General features: G+C 34.0%; 1 protein-coding gene across 1 annotated transcript; it reads right to left on the bottom strand.

Annotated features, from left to right (window-relative positions):
* Positions 1–6,216: 6,216 nt before the first annotated feature.
* LOC136823266 (uncharacterized) lies at positions 6,217–7,635 on the bottom strand. Its single transcript, XM_067079447.1, has 3 exons — positions 7,512–7,635; positions 7,103–7,214; positions 6,217–6,548 (listed from the first exon to the last, which is right to left on the bottom strand). The coding sequence occupies exons 1-3, from the start codon at positions 7,589–7,591 to the stop codon at positions 6,369–6,371; spliced, it is 372 nt and encodes a 123-aa protein (XP_066935548.1). The 5' UTR covers positions 7,592–7,635; the 3' UTR covers positions 6,217–6,368.
* Between the last annotated feature and the right edge of the window lie 15,955 nt (positions 7,636–23,590).

Genomic DNA, 23,590 nt, shown 5'->3' with positions numbered 1-23,590 from the left:
GTTTAAATGACATCATTTCTATTGTTCTCTGCGTACAAGGGGGGGTATCAAATTTCTGGAAAACATTTGCGTACGTACTATATTGACAGCCCCCTTATGATAAATATAAAATGGAAATAAAAAAGGATATAAAAAAAGAAACAAAATAATAAACAAATGGTCATCAAAATTAGACAACATATATACGAGAAATAGTTTATTAGCAATTCTTGAAACTTAGTTTTCAGGCAAGTGTAGGCAAAATACTAACAAAGATTTATACAAGAAATGCATGATATTTTGAGTTGCAATGATCCATTGCTTCAATTTGTTTGTTACAAACTATGACTAAATAATAATTCAACAACCTTTTTGTTGCAATACGGCAAAAACAAGTTCCGGCTTCAAAATTCAGTTTTATTGACAATTGAATCATGCTTGATGGTTGGCATTGTTATCAATAAAGTTTTTGTTTGAAAAAAAAAACATAAAACGAAAAAATCCAATGAAAATCTGAAAAAAAACGGTGATTTTCGGCATTTTCGGCCGGAAAAAAATGTTCTTCAAAATCGGACAAGGCCATGTTTTGGGCATTGCTGATTTACATCTTTGTTCCGACTTAAAGATTCGAAATTTCCATGAACCCAAAGAAAATCAACAAATCGAAGTCTAAGCATAATAAATGAGCACAAATTGAGGCTGAAAATGTGATTTTGCTAAGCATATTGAGCCTCGACCCGATTTTCCCGTATAATTTCAAATATTTCACTGAGCAAAAAAAAAACACCTTAAAACCCAGTTGAAATGAATTTCAAGATAATATTTCATCGGTGCACATAATCTGGCCCTCATTTTTTCCAATAAATAAACTCAAATAAATTAAACTCGAACAAGCTCTATTTTAAATAGCAAATTATAAATTAATATAATTGGGTCAAAAATAAATAATACAAAATACTATAAAATTATCAAAATATAAACTCCATAGAATTGACAACATTTGGGTCCGTTAGTGATTTAGTTGCATCTGATAAATTTCCCGATAAATAAGAATGCAAAAAACTTAACTCAAGCATAATAACTCAATATAAATTAAAGTCTGTCTCGAAAATATGTGGCAAAACGATTTATCCGAAAGGTTAAACACGATTTGAAAGATATTTCCGAAGTGAATTATCTACAATATTGAAGGGGTAGTACTAAACTTAAAATTTTTATATTACACTTTTTTTTTTTTATAAGGAACACGTTTATAAGGAACTCGAGGCTGAAAATGGTCCAAAAAATAAGGAATTGTTAAGGAACTGCTCAGGCTGAGAATAAGAAATCAAGTTTTAAGGAACAGTAAGAAAGGATTATCCAAACTTAGCAGCTATGTAAATAAGGAACTCGATAAGGAACTTTTAGGCTGAAATTCTCTGTAAAAATAAGGAACTCCAGGCTTTTTCTTTTTTTCTTCACAGAGCAATGTATCAAAATCTACCATTTTTTTTAGAACAGGCTTGAATACCGCGAAAAATCAGTTCCTGTTATTTAAAAGATTAAAAAAAAAAGTTGGATAGAAAACTCAACAACTGGTTTTAATGATCTAATCGCCCATCATCCAGACATTCATTTCAGTCAATAAAATATCTCTTGACAGTTTTTGGTAAGTTCATTCCAATCAAGTCATTGACTGAATAATTCAACAACACAATTTTAATCGCAGATTGTAAAAGTGATTCAACACAACCTGTTTTCAATTTGCAAACTTTTCCATAAAAACTTTCCTTCTCGCCCTGATAAAGAATCAAAATTTCGCTTGAAAACCAATTTAGACAAAAAAAGTCAACGAAAACATTATCCCAGTCTTTTGGCGGTGTTATTTTTTGTACAAGTTGCCCGGTAAAAGGATCGACTAGATATACATCTTCGTCACCAAAGATAATGAACGAAGTACCAGTTGAAATTTTGATCCCAGAATTCCAAGCTTCAAACTCAGATAACTCTTCCACAAATGTTGAAATGTGAATCGTATTCAATAACTTTGAAGTCTTTTCAATGCTGTTAAAACCAAAAACACATATTTCATTTGCCGTATAATCAAAGTCAACCAATATTTCACCTTTTTCCAAATCATAAGACCATTCGATCTCATGAAATTCGAAATCTTTCAAAGAGTGCTTTGCGATTACACTTTGATTGACCAAGGAATACACTAGAAATCCATTCTTTGTAAGCATTGCAATTTTATCACCGCTCATGTTGAAGACAACAGGATCTACTTTGACGACTCCTATGACGCTAGCATCCATTGAAAACATTTTTACTAATGTTAATCCATTCCCAGGAGTGAAATTACACTGGTAAAAGTGAGCATCGCAATAATATTGATCACCTTCACCACCCTCAACCATGATACATAACTTCCTCTCATCAACTGAAAGCTCCATGGAGAACTCATTGATGCTTTCCTTTCCTTTCTCAATTTTGATTCTTGTGTTGAGATCCTGTGGTTTGGGACTTTGAACTGCTTCTCCTATATCATTAACTTCATCGATTTTATAAAAGCTCAATGAAATAGATCTTTCGCTATCATCCAGTGACGCAATAATTACTAAAGAACGCTTTTTATTCAATTTATATTGAAAAGAGTTCCTTGAAGAGTAATCAAACTTTTTACAGCATACCATTCTGTCAAGTTCAAGTTTGTAAAAGGAAAAAATACATTTGCAATAAGGATTGTTGCGATTAGTGTTTGCTTCTTCACATAAAACCAAGTTCTCATTATTTTGTGTCATTTCAAAACTTTTGAAATAAGGAAGATTTTGTTGCCTTTTACCGATATAAAAAGGTTCCTTAATTGAGCCTTTATGTCCAACAGGCATGAATCGTTTTCTTGGAAGTGAATCATCATTATGCCCAAGAAGTGCTGACTTCATTGTATTTGAATTTTGTTTAATTTTTTGTAAATACACTGAAAAAGAAGTGAAATAAATAAATAAATAGATCGAAAGTAAAAATTAATAAAACTTTCCCTTACTTCAATATCCAGAAATTTATATAGAATATAGAAAAGCTAAGAGCTTGGGAGCATAGAGGGGAAAATATCCTTGAGTAGTTCCTAAAATCAAAGAAAGTAGTGCATCAATCTATTTGACAAGAACAAATTTTGGCGAGCAGCAAAAGTTGTAAAAGAATTTCAAATTAGCAAGAACTAATTTTTGTTAATGGTAGAGTTTGCCTGAAAGTGCATTTTTTAGACGATAAATAATTTATTATGAAAATTATTATATTAAAAACAGTTTAGCCTATTTTGGTATCTGCTTTAGCAATAGACAATTGACTAGTGCTACCATTTTTTTAAAGACCACCATCAAAATAGTACCACCAAACATTTTTTGGAAGGAGCCTTACTTGTCAATCAATTATTCTAAGTCAAAAAATTATCATTTTTTAACAAAAAATATAAACTCAAATCTTTTAAGAAATTGTATTATAAAAATAATTATTTCAATAACAAAAATAAGTTTTAATGGATTTTGGTAAATTCATTTCTAACAAACTATCAATAGAATGATTAAGCAATAAAACTTTTAACGATAAATAAAATAGAGTATCAACATGTCTTATATTCAAATGAAAAACATTGCCAAAGCACTCTTGTTTGCTGTTGGTATAAAAAACTATAACCTCGTTAGAACACCAATTCAATTTTATCTCTTTAACAAAACAAGAATTATCAGCACCACTTGATTTCAATCTTTGCACAAGAACTCCAGTAAATGGATCAATCAGAAATACATTCTTATAACCAAGCATGACCAAAGATGTTCCTGATGAAACTCTAACCAAAACATTAGAAAATTCCTCTCTAGGCACTATTCCAAGAAAGTCTGACACTTGAATCACTGTTCTCATTTTTGTTAAAGATTTATTGTTGTAGTTTATAGTGTACATGAAAATCGAATCTTGTAGCATATCTAAATAAATCAAAAATTCTCCATTTCTCATATCATGAGACCAGTAAATGGAGGTGAAGAAATAAACATCTTGACTAGCGATTAATTGCTGATTCCGTATAGAATAAATCAAGTAGCTTGTATCTGATAACATTAAAACTTTATCTTCTATTACGTTAAATGACACATGTCGAATAAACATGTGACCAAGCTGAGTTAAATCAACCATGAATTTTTGGTCAAGTGAAACTCTATCTTCCACAGAAAGTTTGCAATCAAAGAAATAAGCCTCGAAAAAGTTTTTAGATCGGAAGGCATTTTTTTCAAGGCCTTCAATAACAAGGCACAGTGTATTATTTGTTATAGATAACTCTAAGAATAGTTGAAAAATTAGTCTGTCATTAGTTTTGATGGCACACAAATCTTTTGAAAGTCTTCCAGAAGTGATCTTACTATATTTTTTGTGTTCAAGGATTCTTCCGTTTAAAATGATCTCGTCGTCCTTACTAATTGCCATTATTCCAAAATGATAATTATTACTAATAACATAATCATCGTGTAATTTTGCAGAGTCTTTCCTGGTATACATCAATGAAACCCCGCCTTCATAGAACATATAGAACTTGTAAATATTTTGTATTTCATCAACATCATCATGGTTACTTTCATTTTGCGGAAAATTTACCATATTGCCCACAACAATAGCTCTTCCATTGAGGGCTATATCAAAAGATAATTTATGAGTAGTTTCTTCCTCTTCTGACTTCAAAATGGGAAAGTGTCCAGGGATAAGATTTCTTGGTGAAAATCGTGTTCTTGAAATGGAGTTATCATTATTCCCAAGAATGACTGCTTGCATTATACCAGTTGCAACTTTAAAGTTTTGTAATATTGATTCTGAAAATAAATAAAAATTGTAGAATATACTGGAATACAATGTCTAAAGTGGTAGTAAGGTGCTGAATAAGAAAGTTTTAGTTTTGTTGACTGTCCAAGACTATCTGATGGCATTACCTTTTCTATTGTATCAAAAATTAGTCAACAGTTAGTCAACACGCATTTTGTGTAGTTCTTCAAAAATGGTTGAAATTTAGCAAAATCAAAAACATGAACGAAAAAACCGACAAAAAGCAAGAAAAACAACCATTTGAAGAAGCTAAACAAAACCAAACATGCACTCCCACCTCCTGCTCAGATGATGATGACCAAAACCGTCTAAAATGCCGAAAATGCCACCGCATGGTACACTACGAGTGCACACAATTACCGCTTTATCAGCTGCAAATTTTTGCCAACACTTATAACGAACAATATCTATGTCAGAATTGCGTGCGTATAACACGATCTCTAATGAGTAAAATAGGTGAGAACTCGTATCATATGATGCAGAGGGAGATTGAGAAGAAGGACGACGTCATTAAAAAGCTCAAAAACCAGCTAGCCAAGAACTGCAGCCTTAAGAACGATATCGAAAACATCTTAACCAATAAGATGGCTGACTTTGAAATAAAAACCAAGCAGATTATAAAAGAAGAAATAAAGCAAACGACGAATTACATAGAGAAAACATCAGAAAAAACATACGCTGAAATAACTAAGAAACACAAGGATAATTTCAAATCAGCAGTGAGAGAACACCAACAAGAAAACAAGAATGAAGAAAGAGACATCGAATCAAGAAAACGGAATATTATTATACATGGAATGGTGGAATTAGAGGTAGACAACAAAGAGGAACAACAGGAACAAGACAAAATAGATATTGAAGGTATACTAGGTAACATTGGCGTTCAAGATATCAAACCGTCCCACCATCATCGCATTGGACAAAACCGAAAAGGGCTACATTGGCGTCCAATCAAGTTGATCTTAAAAAGTATAGAGGAAAAAGAACGGATAATGCAAAATCTGCATAAGCTGAAACGATTCAATGAAATTGGTGGCTTTAGCATCACAGACGACTTCACCATCAACGAAAGAAAAATTATTAAAGATATGTGCCAAAAGGCGAAAAAAATGAATTCAAAAAATGACGATTTCGTTTGGCATGTAAGAGGAAGCCCTAGAACAAACCTTCGCCTAGTTCGAAAACCTAGGACAAAGACCAAAACAACGTCTTCTCTTCTGTCCATATCTTCTGACGACTGGACGACAGATGAAGAATTAGACAATTTATAAATCTAAAATTATTTCGTAGAGGTCGATAGACCTGTGAAATATAATTCTATGAATAAAAAATAAAATTTGTTGAGGCTTTTCCAAACAATAATTATTGTCAAATTTCAGAAATAGTCTCAAAATAACTAAGTTCATGTTATGTTATAAAAAGATGGCAATAGATAACAAAAAAAATATTATTAGGTTCTTGACAATTTCTTTGACAAATTGACAGTCCTTAATTCCACGTCGACTCGAATCCACATGAGTCAGTCTGGTAGCGCTCTTTTATTATTCATCGTCTTTTTTAGAATATCTACGAGTGTCAGTAACCATAAAATGATCTAACGGGCTTGGTTTCCCTGCACCAAGACCAAAAACATCATGTCCTAAAATCCTTTTTTGCCATAGCATTCGATTTTTAATACTTTCAATTTCTTCCAATTTTTCTTTAGGTATTTCAGCTTCCTCCTGGAAAGAAGAAATAAAGTTTTGAATTGTCATAAATTATTGTACTTTAGATGTGTCAATAGATTCAAAACTCAACAGCCACTTATTTTGCACAGGGTTACTTCCTTTCGAAAGAGAATAGTCGAACTTAAAATTTAGATAATAGTCAATTTGACTTGCATAACAGTTGTGTTTTTTGTGGAGAAACTCTAAAATTTACTTGGTGACCAAATCGACCTTTTGATGATCAAGATGTCATGTTGAATACAGTAATTACAAACTTCAGCATCAAAACAATGATAAGAAAAAAGAATTCCACCTTACAATAATTATGCATTAATTTGCCATTGTTTTAATGCTTAAAGGTTTTTAATTATTCAACAGGACATCCTGATTAGCAAAAAGGTCTATGAAAAATTTATGTCTTGAGGGCAAACTAATAATATAAAGTGCTTGGACCTGATGAGCTAAATCAAAATTTATTTGCCAAAACAAAAAGTGAAAAACACATATGTAGGATCATCAATTTCATTGAATTGAGATGGAATTGGTTATTGAAATGTCTTAAAAGATACCTTTGTTAAATATGAGAACTGAATCATTTCTTCAACAGAGGCAATTCTATTTTCTTTGTCTCTCATTCTTTTCTTCATTCCAGAAGTAACAGCTCTAATACGACGATTCTTTCTAAAAAATGTAAATAAGAATAAATTTATAATTAATCTAAAAAATTCCTGACTACACCTTGATGGTAGATTTTCATGTCATGGAGGAAAACTAAATTATTTTTCATGAATATTGCCCTTATGTATTACAATGAAGTGAATGAGAATGAGAGTGACTGAATTCACTTCATTAAATTAATTTTACAAGTTTTTCAAATAAAGGAAAAAAAGGTATAAGCTAAAAAAATCTGACAAAATTACTAGAGATACAATATGCCACTAAAGAAAAAAGTGAGGCATAGCAGGGTTCAATACCTACCCACTCCATTGTCTGCCAGGTGTGCCAACACTCCTTGGCCTCCACCCAAGCTTGCGAAATAAATTCAATGTTAGCTGCATATATCTTTATTTTTATCTGAAAAATATTCAAGTAATGCACGACAGAGTAGTGATTATATCAAACTTTCCTTCAATTCATGAAGTCAGAATTTGATTCTCACTTGAAGGAATTACATATCACTCCTCTGGTATAAGCGTGTAGGGAGACATGCCAGATTATATGTGACTCCACAAGCGATTTAAAGTATCTAAAAATCGGGTCGTTCTTGGTATAGTATTAAGAGCAGTTTAGTAGCAATGGAATCTTTGAAGATTGGCCTTCTAGAAAGTCGATTCCGAACAGTCCAGGCTGCTCCTAGATCGCTATGAAGTAACTGCAGCCTTTTGGAAAACTTTTACTGATCATTTACCAGCCCAGGGGGGGGGGGAGTCAAGCAGTTGGAACCAGACATCATGAGGGTTAGTACTGTGGTGGGTCATATTTGATTTTTGGAATTTGCAGTTAGTACCTTGTGGGTACTAACTGCTGTAAAGGGTGGTGTAATATAAATTTTAACTTAATCAAATGGTATTTTTAGGGTACTAACTGCTATGAGGGGTGGTGTGCTATAAATTTCAAATCGATCAAGTGGTACGTTTAGGGTACTAAGTTTAAAGGGGAAGTTAAGTAATTTCTAGGATACCCATTTTTTGCTGTTATCATCATTATATGACAATATCATGTGCCTCAGGTTACTTTTCATTCGTTCGAAACACTTTTTTCTACGAGATATAGCTCCCTCTTTTTTGCAATAAAAGGGAGTTTTTAAAGAGAACTCGCAGGGTTCCCAGCACTTAAGAGAAATATTTTTCCCTGACTTTTTCCAAAAAAAGGCCCTTTTCCATGACTTTTAGATTGACCAAGGTGCCTTTTTCCCTGACCAGAGCAGAATATTGGGTCTTTTTCCCTGACCGTTCACCCCGACGGTATTTTGAAAAACACCATATTGAGATAAAAAAATAAAACTTAACAAAATTTCAATACATATATTTTTTAAAAAGTGAGTCTACTAAAACTCCACTAAAACCAGGATACAAAAGGGGTACCGTCGTATGTATGTAAAGATGAACGTGCTATCATTTGAATGAAAACTTTCCTCTTTCCTCTTTCTAAAAGATTTTCTTCAAAATTTGGCTTCTATCTAAAATCGAACTCTTAGAGTGCAGTGAATTTCCATGAAAAATCATACCCTTACAGTGCACTTTTTCAAAGGGCAAAAATTTTTGCAATTTTCCAAGAAAATGTGAAATTTTTCCTCCAAAATTGACCAATTTTGTGCCAATTTTACCAAAAAATTGGCCTTTAATCACAATTTCCTACCCTTACAGTCCAGTTCAGTGCAGTTTTGTAATTTCCTACCCTTCCTGAACTATGAAAAACCTACCCTTAAGGGCCGAACGTCTGGTAGGTCATTTACCTTGAGTGCCCCCCCCGGATCATTTTTCTACCACTAAAACGAAATAAAAGAAACTAATGAAGAGATAAGTAAAACAAAACTGTCAGAACTGTGGAATAAATAAATATCACAGAGCTTACAATACACCAATACTTACTGGCTGATAAAATACCTGCAAAAATGAAAGATGAAAAGGATAATATCATTTCAATTATCATTTGTAATTTGGAGTTGACTGATTTTGGAATTCCCTGACTTTCCCTGACTATTCCAAAAAAAGTTCCCTGACTTTTCCCTGACTTTCACTACTTTTTCTAAATTTTCCCTGACTTTTCCAGGTTTTCCCTGACTTTTTCCAAAAAAGCTACTTTTTCCAGGTTTTCCAGGTTTTCCCTGACCGCTGGGAACCCTGACTCGTTCTTTAAAGAGGAATGGCACGAGCATCTGTTCTGACGTAATTTGCTCCAAAAGACGAACAGAAATTTTCTTTTAAACAAAATCTGCACTGATAAACAGTGTTTTGTAAAGAGATTCTGCTAGACCTGGCTAGACATTTATTCGTTTTTTTCAAGATTTCTTCACGTTTCTTCGATCCTATACTTTCTCATTCTTTCTAGCTACAAGATTAGTAAGTCCTTGACCTTTTGTGATAATTTTAGTTTGATGAAGCAACCGTAAATGCTAGATTTGTAGATGCGGAAAAAGCTTCGGCTCTCCAGAGGAATGTGTGTCCACGAATAGTCCTCATCCCGATTGGGTAAATCGCTAGTTCCACTTGAATTTTGTGGCTTAAAATGATTCCATCGAGAAAAAAAAAGAATTAACATGTCCCATTTAAAAGTTTCTTATTTTGACTTTGACTTTACTGTTCGAGATTCAAAAGTTCCTCCTTCCTTTACTTCTCCTAGAATTTAGAAAAATATATATTTAACCCAGTTGCTTCCAGACTTCAATTTCCCACTGGATTAGCTAGCCTTTAGAAAAACCTTCTGGTAAAAACAAGTTCTAGACTTTAGATATAGGAAGCACAACGTACGTTAGCATTAACTCACTAACGTTGACTTGTCATGAAATAGGAATTATTTAACAACATTTTTCTCTTTAAAGAGCGAGGAATGGTCTAAATACAATTTTTATATCTCTTGTCTTTCGTGTTTCATAACTATAACTTTACTTACGGCCTCTTCACATGGAAAGAAGTCCAAAACTTACAAAGCTTACTGGAACTTACTGAAAACACAAAGATTCGACTTTCACATACCTAGATATTGTGGCTACCATTGAATTTCTATTGAAAAAAACAAGGTTTTTGGATTCTAGTATGGTTAGACCGTATAAAACATCAAGTAATGAAATATTGAAAAAATCAGGGGTTGAAAAAAGTTTTGATCAGTTATGATACAGCTCTTTTCTACTACAAAATCGTTTAAAAAAGATTCTTTCTGGAGCAAATGACGTCACACGAAAGAGAGATTAGAAGAAATTTTAAACAAAAAGGGGGTCTTTTAAACACCGGTTTTTGCGTCTAAAAGAGTATGTGTTTATGAAAGATATATCGATGTTTAGACATTGAAGTTGAGATTTTCGTGAATTCTATGATGTTAGGATTGGTTTGCAGGGAAAAAACATATACCTTAAAAATCACTTAACTTCCCCTTTAAAAAAGGCTGGTCTTATCTTTGTCAATAAGGCTTTCTCGTTATAGGAGCTTTATTTTTTTTACCCTCCAGACTTACCAAATCAGCTTGAATCTTAAATCCCATGTCAAAGATTTCTTGTGTTAAAATTATGGGCAGCTAAATCAGGCTAAATTGCCAGCTTTTTGTTTTCATTAAATTGTGCATCACTACAATGTCTTCTAAAGCTTTTCTCCCAGTCTTCCGTCGAACAATGCAAAAGTGATATTCATTTCTGGTGTTTTAGACCTAAATAATGCTGGGCAGACTTGACTTTAAATGTTGGGTCTTGTAGCTTTGTAATAGTATCATAGTTCGGCTTTGTGTTTATTATAAATCAAATAGAGAAAAATTACCAAGGTTAGTGTCAACCCCAGGGCTGTTTAGGGTACTAACATGTTTCAAATAATGATTACCTTGAGTTCCGGTCACTCAAGACCACTAAACAGGGCAGAAGAGGGGTGCAGTTAGTGGAAGTACTTCAATTTGTGAAGCGTCTTTACTTTATATAGAATAAAAGAAAATAGCAAAGGAACAAAGGAATTACCCATAGCCACCATTTTGCAACCATGGGGAATCGCAATTTTACGGGAATGGGAATCCATATCGAATAAAGTATCTTCTGAAAATTTCATTCTTCCCCATGAATGTGAAAATGAAAAACGAAGAAGCTTCCGTTTTCTGAAGGTCTTTCTAATCTGCCATGAAGTGCTATAAAATTCCCTGTAGAAAGACACTGCTACGAAGAGGCTTCAAAAAAATGACATAGAAAAAAGTTGTTAAAAAGTCATTTTTAAAAATTTTATTTAAAAAGTCATGCCATTTTATCTTAAAAATTTGGTAAACTACGTCACAACCACAGAGCACTGACCTTAAGTTAAATGACTTGTTCTCCCTTGTTTGGTTTCCGTTGTAAAAACAAAGTCGAGTTTATGTGAACTTTGAACATGCTTAAAATCCAGGTACTTCCAATAACTGCCCTGACACCCAATATGATGATTTTATCAAACAATGCATATATTAACATTATACCTCAATAATGGACCCCAAAAAATATTTTCATTCAAGAATAAATGCAAACAGGCAAATTTTAATGCGAAAAAAAAGAAACTGAGAAAAAGATTACATAGTCTTAAAACTACCGAAACACTTGCTGAAATTGAAGTGCTAGTTATTCAAAAAATAAGATTTGCTGACGTCAGCATTTTTTGGTTTTTGCCTAACATCTTATTTTGGGTCAAAAAAATAATCATGACACAGCCATTTCAGTGATCATTAAACTCCAATACGCTTCTTTTGATGTATGAACTGATATGATTTGATAAGTGGGAACGATGATAAAAAATTAGGTATTCTGAAAAATTTGGACTGGCCTCAAATTGCCCAAGAAGTCTGTCTTCACCCAACCTCTTCAAAACTAAGACCTTCATCTGCGTGAGTCACAAATACCAACACTTGAATATATCAATCTGACTATCGATTCTAATAAGGGATCAAGTGGGGATCAAAACTCAAGATTTTTTTGGTCAGGATCATTTATCGATTACTTATCAATCTTACATTGATACAATCAAATTATAGATGGTAGAATTATATTGATTCCATATGATATCAATCTTATCGATCCAATCAAACAATCAATTCTTAAAATATAAACCCCGATGGATGGACGAATTTGCATTGTAAATAACGAGCCTTCGTTAAATGATTCATTCAAAATTACCGGTCGCTGATTGGAGAATTAGGGAACACCTGATGGGAATAACAAATAACGGGTGTAACTTGCCGCACAAGTGACGTCAAATGCTCCATTGTTTTGTCACTAATTTGGTCTTCTTTGTTCCAGACATCCGCGTGTGTTCCACTACAGATTTCATATTTCGATTCAAAAGCCTACTTCGTGCCAGAGAGAAATCGTGTATTTTTTAATACGCTCATTAACTCAAATCAAATGACTTTGGAGGTTCGGTGAAATGGTGGCCGAATTGCCGTCCCATGTTCTGTCAGATAGTCCCAAGTTAGAGCAGTTGATGGTACTCAATAAAAGATCGAAAGCTGCTCGATAAAAAATTAATAGCTACTCGATAACAGATTGATGCATAATCCCGTAACCAATTTTAGATTAAAAGGTATTCGATAAATGATCAAAAGGTAATCGATAATAGATCGATAAGTAATGGATAGAGGGTCGATATGTAATCAATAGAGGATGGATTGAAAAAAAGATTGATGTAGCATGGAAGGATCGATACTCAAAGTTTTATAGAGCTCAATCTTATATTGATCCCTTATTGGAATCGAGAAGTAATTTATCGATCTTTTATCGATCTTTTATCGATCTTTTATCGATCCTTCATCAATTCGTTCTGATTATTGATTCTATCGAGCCTGACCGCCTGGACTGTCATCGACTTCATCACCCACTCAGGAGTTTTTACCTAATTAGGAAAGTTCCTTACTATTTTTCCAAAATTTCCTTTAGTAGTATGTAGTACCGTCTAGAGTAAAAAACTTTCCTAAAAAATTATGCAAAAATTCCTGACTATTCTTCTTCCACACAAAATTGGGCCAGTTTTTATCTGTTACCCCCCCCCCCCCAAGGGACGACATGGAATTTCCATAGCAAATTGAAAATCCAGACAGTATAGACTTGAACTTGCATATCAAGATTACGGGATTTCAAGTACGGGCCGATTTTACTTTCGTTTTGAGTGGTTTCATTTTCGATTTCAAGCCAACATCTTAGCAACGGGGAGCTCACCCATAGTTACAGGGGTTTGTGCAAAAAAATAAACATAGAAAATTTTCCAAATCCCCCATTTCGATTAATGCAATGAAAAATGAAACTTTTCTATGTTTCACTTTTTTGCACCTATTCTTCAAAATGAAAATATTTAAGATTTTAAGTTTCTCTTTTATTCAATGATTTTTTACGGCACCATAGACATATGAATAGTAAGAAAGACTCACATTGGCTATTTTCTTTTGTTCTAGCCGTACATGTTGAACTGGTGGTACATTCATAAAAAAATTCTCTCTTTTGTTAAAATTTTGATTGATAAGAATGTGACGTAGCCATACCTTTTGTTTTGCGAAAGGGGAGATAATTATGCGTGAAAGTATGAATAAATTTTCTTCCATGAATTTGTTAATTTTGTGTTTGTAGAGAAATATTTCAGTCCGACAGAAGGCTTTTTGTCGATTTAGGGTCAAAATCAGGAAGCATAAAATATAGAAAACTTCCAAAAAACTCTTGCAAATTCACTCTTGAATTTACGAAGCAAAAGTTTTAAGTTTGTTCTCGATTATGCAAAAAAAATAATGAAAAAAATTACCGACGAAAAATACTGTAACTTTGGATAGCCAAATAGCTAAACATTAAAATTTGGAGGGAAGCTACCTTTTATCATTGTTAACAATATATTCTATAGCCTTTTTGTAGCCCTTTGTAGTTAAGAAGATATGTGCTGGAGAATATGAAATACCTCGAAAACTGAAGTGTTATATTCAAGTATGACTATCTCCTCTTGTAATCAGTGAAAACTCCAAATTCTTTCTCCCAGTGAAAACAGAGGAAACCCTTGACAGATGGACATATCATTTGCTATTTGGTCAGCCTAAGCTGAGCATTCAAATAGGTAAAATTCAGTTCTTCTTCCATCATCATCATCATAAGACGGCAAAAAAAAAATCCGATTTCCCGATCTCACTTTGATTTCTAAACTTTCTTCCGATCGGGTTAACTTTTTGGGTACTTTTAGCGTGCGTTGTTTTTACAGATCATAGTGGTGTTTCAAGATGGCGGCTCAAACGATAAGTCAGATGTGATAAGTCAGTGTTGTACCAAAGTATTTCCAGTGTAAATCTGTTGCAAGCTTCAATTTCTGTCATTTATTTTTTTAACTCGGCAAATTAAACACATGATTTTCATCAAGGGGATTCTTTTTCTACATCTCTTAAAGGTTTAAAGCCGTTTGCTCAAGTTTTTGTTTATGTTGAATTTTCTGATAGTTTTTATTGCTGCTTTTTATTAGTTTTTGCAATCAAAACATATTTTTCTTGTTTGTCTCTAGGGGGGAATTGATGGTGTTATAATGTTATTGGAATTTGATAAAGTTTACAAAAGTACAGCTACTGTCTAAATATGATAAAGACTGGATGCAATCGTGCTTTTTTGGACTTGTGGACGTGTTTGATAAGGCGAATCGTAAAAAATTGTTTGGTTCCCGTCATTTCTACTTTAAAAAGTCGGGGTCGGTCGGTCGAAAATATTTTTCTGTTAAGAAGCAGCTATATCTTGTTGAAAGGGAATCCGTGTGGACTGATCCGAATTAAAAAATTGAGAAACCCTGGATTAAACTGGTTTTCGGTTTACTCTCCATTAGCATGCGGCCCGCTACTTCGATTTGAAAACTTGTAAACACAGAGCGTGCAGAGGTCGACAGTGGAAATCCAGCAAAGCAGCGGAAAAGCTTTCTGTCTCTCCAACTCTACCTGCTGACCGTAAATCAGGGTCGGTCAGATGACGGGAACCAAATGATGACATCACATCTCCTATTATTAGACTTGCAAAAATATGACAAATGGTCTTTGCAATTTGATCAATTATATTAATATTACTATATACAGTTCTTGTTGAAATTTAATCAAACTATTTTTCATGCAGTTCCGGACGCAGATTGTGTTTTTCTAACCTTTTCTAACCTTGGCGCACGTTTTGACTGAATGATGGAATGGAATGAATGGCGATAACAGTTTATACATATCTCTTATCAGACTTGCAGAAAGCGGACTGCAGAAAGTTATGAAAAATAGTTTCTAGAATTTAATGAATTATACCGTCAAGTTACACAACATGCACACTCTCGTCACAACTTGCACAGTCATAACAAACAGATCCATCTGGTCTTCATTTAACATTGTTTTAAAGTTTAAAAAACACTGCCAGTGCTTGGCACAGAAGAGAGGACTCCCAGTTGAAATTAATTGCTACTCAGCTGCCCTGTTGAATTTATTTTATATTATGGTCGTGTGTTTATTCCGCCAAGGCGGTAAGGCAATCGCCCAAATTCATAGACCAATCAAAAGGTAGTTTAAAGAAAAACGGGGGAAAAATGAGCTTCCCCGCATAATTATGAATTTTAAGTTTTGCTTTCGATTATCATTTGCGACCAGCAAAGTCTTCAAGAATGTTGTGAACTTGATGGTACTACAAAATTTATTTATGCAGACTGGATGCAAATTATGTTTTTCTGACCTTGCCAAATTTTGGCTTTGACTGAATAGCAGTCAGTTTTTACGTACCTCATTGGCCTTGCACACAACTGACTAATGGTTTCTGTAATTTGACCAAGTCTACCAAAATACAGTTCCTGTTGAAATGTTATAAATATGAACTACGTTTTGCAAAGTTTTTGATGCAAATTGTGTTTTTCTGGAGTTTGCACTTTGTGACTTAAAGCTTGTAGCTTGTTAGTTTTTAAAGTGTTATTAGAGTTTTATCAAGGAAAACAAAAAGTACAGTTTCTATGTATATTTGATGGATATCTTTCTTTTGGTTCTGACGTTTTGGCAATTTTCTTATTTATTTCTAGTATAACACTTTAGTCAGATATGGATATTGTCTACATCCAACAGAAAAAATGTGTCATAACTGACTGGAATGAAATTAACAAAAAGTTTAATTACACTATGTTTCTCTTTTATTTTATAGTAATGAACTATAGCTTAATTGATTGATGTCATAGAAACAGTGCTACAATGTTAAAGAGAAGTATACTTTGAGCTTCTCGTGGGGGGGGGGGGGTTGGAGGAGCTCTCAGGCTTATTTTAAATAATTTTAAATCAAGTTATCAAATGTTTCACATTTTGTACATTATTCAACATTTTTAGTCTACTCTGTGTTTCAGTACATCTCTTACATCTGTTAACCCACTTATTAAGCTATCTAGCTAAGCTCTATTGGCTGACCTTCCAGCCTCGGCTGGTTTATTGATTACTTAGGAAAACCCGCTAAATTTTATTGCATAGCAAGCAACACTCTCTAAGGAAAACCCAAATGGCATAATTTATGCGTAAAAAATGTTGTTTATGCGCAAAAGAGAATGAGTTCTAACAGTATCGCTTCGGGACATATTGTTCTCGAAAAACAATAGGAAACCATGGCAACCCGAGCTTCGTTGTGAGACTTTCTCACTGTTCATATGTCTATGACGACACTTGGTTGACAATCTAGCTCTTGCATCAAATTCCCCGCTTTCTTCAGTAAATTGAAGATGAGGAAAAACCTAAGCCACGGATCACGCCACGGATTGAAACAAATATATGAAGGGTTGGATTTTACAGCCGCCCGTTGTGCAAGGCACTGAAAGGCCACGGAATGGCCGTTTGAAATGCGGCAACCTCATTGGTGGAAATTTGATAAACAGTCCGTCACAAACAGCGATATTTCAAAACACCAGCTTTTTTGGAGTTTTGTCTAGTTTACCCAAATGCTTCAATCTCGCATAGGCTTAGGGGTCAAGACTAAAACCCCCAATACGAGACATTTGCCTGACCGAAAAAAAATCATCATCATCAATTTTGTTAATTGTCAGAATCTTTTACTCACTGGAAATACGCAACTTTTTGAAGTTTCATTTTTTTTCGGTTGTGCTTCATTTAAAAAAAAACGAAGATGAAAAGTTACCATCAATCCCCCAAGTAAAAGAAAGTATTCCGACTAGTCTACGAAAAATGGGCTCCCGCGGCGAATAGAATATCTCGCAAATTAATATATGCATAAACCTGCTGGAATCCTTTCTTTTTTATGCTTAGGTGACGTCACCATCGATCCTGTCTTGACAATGGAGAACCAAATTTGGCAATGCATAATTATTACGAGCGGCCGAGAAAGTTTGAGTGACGCAAAAATTGCGCGATAAACGAAGCCCTGGAAAAACGCCCATTGAAATTGGATTGTTTTAGTAGGCACTTCGGTCACGTGAATAAAAACACGCGTATATGTTGAACCTGACTGTGGACTGACCGAAATTGCAATTACATAAATTAATGTGAAAGTGAACGCTTACGACGAAATTTGGGAAATCAAAAAAGACAACCTTTGTGAGAATGTTGAGTTTTGTTTATATGGCAGTTTGTGATGGACTGATAAACAGCTGCGAAGAAGCATTGGGAAGCAATCAATAGATGAGACCACTTTCGTTTTTGCTGCAGATTTCTATAAAAACTTCTCTCAGGCATTGCTAACTTGTGAGGGAGTGTAAGTGCCAAAATGAGACCACCATAAAGACACTATGAAAGAACGAAGAAAAAACGAGAAACGACAAAAAACGACAAATTACGACAAAGAACGAAAAAACGACAATACAAACGACATATTTTGCCATCCACAACCTCAACCAAAAGTGACTGTACCACCCCTAGCAATTCATTTCACTTAGTTCTATACGCTATTTAACCACTTACGGTTTAAAAGAACGCATGCGCTGCGCAGTTTGTGTGTGCTCCAATTGGATCATCCACTGTAATGTTGTCAATGTACATGCATGGGATCATCCCCCCCAGGAAGATGGGGGGAATCAGATTTTGGTGCCAGGGGGAAGTGAAAATTTCAAGCTTGATGGGGGAGAAAGGCGAATAGGGGGTATATTCAGTCCTCTACCTAGTGAGGGAGTAATAGGATAAATACAGACCTTCCTGGTGTGTTTGGGCATTCAGGCTTATGAGCCTGTCTTTCTAGGGATTTTGAGAGTCTTTTTTTTGCTATAGTAGCTTACGAATTGAGGCAAGTCTGGATCATCACTTCGCAACCCTTATACAATACGGCTAGGGGGATTTCCCAATTGGGGGAAGCACAAATTTTAAAGACAGGTAAGGCCAGATGGGGGATTTTACCTCATATAAGGGGGGACCAAAAAGCTGGAGGACGCCATGACATGTACACATGTCTGCTGTGTCAACTTGTCAGTATTGTATTGTTGTATATAAAGGAAAAGATAACAAGTGATACTTTTATGGACCTACCTGGTTATGCATTTAACACATATATAATTGATATCTACCTGAGCGTGACCATTAAAACAATCATTCAGAACACTAATAGTGACGATCCATTAAAATCAGTCGTTTGTTTCTTATAAAAAACTGTTTAGAAACCAAAATTTCATGCTCTATAAAATATATTCTTTCATATTCAAGACTTTGTGAGCAAAAAAAAACATATATCTCATCAAAAGATTGAATAATTTGGCTAAGAACATTGATGTATGCTTAGTAATAGTGATTCTTATAGATAAAGATGCTTTTTTGAGCTGAAAAATTTGTTTGTTACAAAAATCTGCTTGAGCCATCTTTTACCTATTTCCATTCAAAAAAATTAGAAAAATTTTAATGATCCAATTATTTAAAGTCCAAAAAACCCGTGTTTTTTTGCCGTTTTTTGGACCAAATTCGCCCAAAAACATTTTTTTCGAAAATTGGGCTCCGTCACATTCAAGGGTTTATAGTTACGCATCTTTTTGCAAAAAATGATAAAGAATGAAACAGGCAATCTCGAGAAAAACTAATACCTAAGTAATTGATAATGTGCTTATAAAAAATATTGAATTGGCCAGTTTTTCTACAAAAACACGCCAAGCAACCAAAGGTTCATGTCTAAACACATATATTCTTTAAATGTAAGCCCTCATGAGAAAAAAAAACATCTATCTCATAAAAAAATTTAGTAATTTGACTAAAAACATTGATGTATATATGCTTATTAATATTAATTCTTATAGATAAACATGCGTTTTTTAAGCCAACAAAATTTTTTTGCAAAAATCTGCTTGAGCCATCTTTCACCAATGATGGTACCCTACTTTCATACAAAAAATCAGAACAAATTAATGATCCAATTTTTCACATTTTCAAGTCCAAAAAACCTGTTCTTTAGCCGTTTTTTGGCCCAAATTTGCCTAAAAAATTTTTTTTTCAAAAGTCGGGCTCCGTCACATTTGAGGGTTTATAGTTATGCATCTTTGTGCAAAAAATCAGAAAACACTAATGAGCCAATCTCGAGAAAAGCTGGTAACTAACGAACATACAACGGTTAATTTATAGGACCTCCACCGGAGTAGGTCCAAAAGAGGCAAGACTACAGTAGTCTAGTTTCCAATCCTGATATACCAGGCGTAGTTAATCGATATAATCGATAATCTTAAGTAATCGATAAATAATCAATAAGTAATCGATGGATTAGATATCGATTAACCGATAGAATCGATAGGTAATCAGACGTTCAGAAAATCTTGAGTATCGATCAGCAATCGATTATAGACCTTTTTTCAAAGAGGACCTCCTGTTGAATAATTATGTAGTCCAGCCATAAAAACAATGAGAGAGCCATGCATAATTACTGTATCGTGCATATTGTAATAATTATGCATGGTTTTATCATTGTTTTTCTGCTGCACTACATAATTATTCAACAGGGTAGCCTCTTTGAAAAAAGGTCTATTTCCAAGCTATCGATTACTTATCGATCACATATCGACTACATACAACCTATCAATTACTTATCAATCATGTATCGATTGTTAACAATCATTGATTACTTATCGTTCATGCATTAATTACTTATCAATTATTTACTTATCTTCGATCACGTATCATTATCGGTTATATATCGATCGTGACCGACTATTGACTACATTACCGGCCCTTTTTACGCCGACCCTTATTCCACTAACGAGCCCAAAAATAACGCTAATAAGGTCCGGCGTAAAAAGAGCCAAGATAAGGTATTTAATAAAGTAAAGAAAATTTCTGGAATTTGCCGAATCTCATACCGATCGTATTACTTTGAATAAACGCCTGCTTTCGAATTAATAATGCCCCTCCAAAAAGGCAAACCATTCAATAACGCCCCTAAATAAAACAGTAACTTTGTTGTTTTTTTTTAACTTTTTTTTGTTCAGCCTTTCAGAGGGTTTGAGAATGCTTCAACCAAAATTTACCGTATGCTTATAAAAAAAATGAGTGTAGTAGCTTTTCTAGGCCCTATGCTACCAGGGGATTGGATTCAAGTACATCCCAATTGCTTTTAATTTCCCGAAAATGGCGAAAATTCGAGAAATCGAGAAATTTAATCTCGCAAAGGCGAAAGTTAATGCAATTAAAGTACCACTCCCTAAAATCTGATAAATAATCGATCACAAATCGATAGTTGATCGATACACCTCTCCCGTAATTCGTAAAACTAATGCGTGCGCATTATTTTGATGCTCTCCACCGTTTGGTCTCTGGAGGTAAACAAACCCGATTTTGCCTGCATTCCCTTAGGGAAAGTTGGTTTTTTGAGCTTTTCTTAAGTTCTGTTTAACTTAATCCCCTCAAATTTTAGCATGTTCAATCCAGACGATGTCAATCGAACAACTTTGAACAAAAATTGCAATCGAATTAATCAAACGTAATTGAATGCGATCGAATAATTGCGATTCAATTGTCGAACGTAATCGAATCGCAATCGAACGGCCGATTCCTGGGTAAAATTCGATTGTGTTCGATTGCTTTTGAAGAAGGTTAGATTGGTTCGATTGATTGTCAATTACATTCGATTAATATTCGATTTCGTTCGATTACAATTATGTTCGATGAGTTTGATTGCTTTCGGTACTTAAGTACCGTACCGTACGAATGCAAATAAAATCTAATGCAATTGAATGGAACGTAATCCAACATAATCGAATACAACCGAACATAATCGAAGCAATCGAACGGCAAATCCTGGGTAATATTCGATTGTGATTCGATTGCGTTCGACAATCGAATTGCAATTATTCGATTGCGTTCAATTGCGTTCAATTGATATGGCGTTCGATTCGTTCGATTGACACCGTCTGGTTCAATCTATTCAATATTATACTACCCTGAAAATATTTTGCCAAAAGAAGATCGCTGTCAAAAGTTAGAGGCTGAAATCCCACTTTCCCTAACCCCTCGCAGGCAAAAACGCGTTTTTTACCTCCCAAACAAGTTTATACACAACGGTGGAGCGGACATATTCCAGGAAACTTTGAAGGAAAGGTGTATTAACTATTTGATTGATGATTAATCAATTTGTAATCAATCATGTAATCGATCAAAAGCTGTGATCGATATTTAATCGATACTTAATTTAATAGAAGTATAATCGATCTATAATCGATAAACAAACGATGACAAAATTGATCAATAAATAATCAGTTACATCAATATGCCTTCTTACCTGTTGTAGCGGCTGAGGCACAGTGTCTGTTTATGGTTCTCCTCAGGATGTTTGGGGTTTTCCCCATTTTTAGGTTTTTCAGTTTTTTCTGTGTTTTTCTGTTTGGTCAGTGTTTTCCCTTGTTTCCAGTCTCTTTTTGTTTGCAGTGTCTTTTGTGTGTCTTTTCAGTATCTAAGCCATTATTTATTAAGTCTTATACATTTAGTAACATTTATTTATATATTTTGACTTTGTTCTGTAAATTATCAATGTTAAATGTTGGTCTGTAAATTACACGTTTTTGTTGTGATGTGTCATGTTGTCAAAATGGTAGCTTTTTCAATTGTCATGTTTTGGAGGTGTGTCAATGTTGTCATAGTGATGTCATGTTATGTTATTGTATTATTGTATTGTTATATGTTAACTCATGCATACTAATTGTCTATCATCTTGTGAATGTACTGTTGTGTATAAAAGTATTGTGGATTCACTTGTCACTTGTGTATATGTTTGTCTAGTGGTGTGCTGGTTGACCTAGATGGCTTCCTAGCCTTTTTCACTGTGTCCTTAGTAAGTATCCTTCTATGTTACATGTTCTCTTGTAATTGTATTCATCTCTTGTTGTATGCTTGTCTACATTGTATTATTGTACCTTTGTACAGAGGCTTTTGCATGTCTCGTATGTTTAGTTAATACAGACCTTAGAACTTGTGAATTTTGTTAAGGATAAAGTTGTAACTTAGTTTTTGTGCTATTTTGTTTTAGCCGTACAATATATGTTTATTGACGAGTACAATCCCTAATGTCAGTTCCTGTGTGGCATTAACAGTAAGGACACAGTGAAAAAGGCTAGGATGTTCTGTAAATTATCAATGTTAAATGTTGGTCTGTAAATTACACGTTTTTGTTGTGATGTGTCATGTTGTCAAAATGGTAGCTTTTTCAATTGTCATGTTTTGGAGGTGTGTCAATGTTGTCATAGTGATGTCATGTTATGTTATTGTATTATTGTATTGTTATATGTTAACTCATGCATACTAATTGTCTATCATCTTGTGAATGTACTGTTGTGTATAAAAGTATTGTGGATTCACTTGTCACTTGTGTATATGTTTGTCTAGTGGTGTGCTGGTTGACCTAGATGGCTTCCTAGCCTTTTTCACTGTGTCCTTAGTAAGTATCCTTCTATGTTACATGTTCTCTTGTAATTGTATTCATCTCTTGTTGTATGCTTGTCTACATTGTATTATTGTACCTTTGTACAGAGGCTTTTGCATGTCTCGTATGTTTAGTTAATACAGACCTTAGAACTTGTGAATTTTGTTAAGGATAAAGTTGTAACTTAGTTTTTGTGCTATTTTGTTTTAGCCGTACAATATATGTTTATTGACGAGTACAATCCCTAATGTCAGTTCCTGTGTGGCATTAACACCTGTCTTTAAAAATATAAATAAAAGTAATCACGGAAAAGGACGCAAAAAAAAAAGACACAAGTGTGGGAACAGAGTAATCAAACTCGTTAGAAAAAGTACCATTAGAAGTCATAAAAAATCAACCTGAATAAATGCAATCGAAATTCCAAAGAACTTCATAATTCCCCAAACAACATTACATTAATGTCAAACTCCCATCACATCAGTCAGGGCCTCTTTGGTCTTTTTTAACATTAGTTCGGATAGAATAAAAACATACCTGATCAACACAACCAAACCTTCTGTCT

Source organism: Clytia hemisphaerica, unplaced genomic scaffold (assembly GCF_902728285.1).
Source record: "Clytia hemisphaerica strain Z4C2 unplaced genomic scaffold, Clytia hemisphaerica genome assembly, whole genome shotgun sequence".
NCBI lineage: Eukaryota > Metazoa > Cnidaria > Hydrozoa > Leptothecata > Clytiidae > Clytia > Clytia hemisphaerica.
This window is presented reverse-complemented; position numbering and strand designations above follow the sequence as displayed.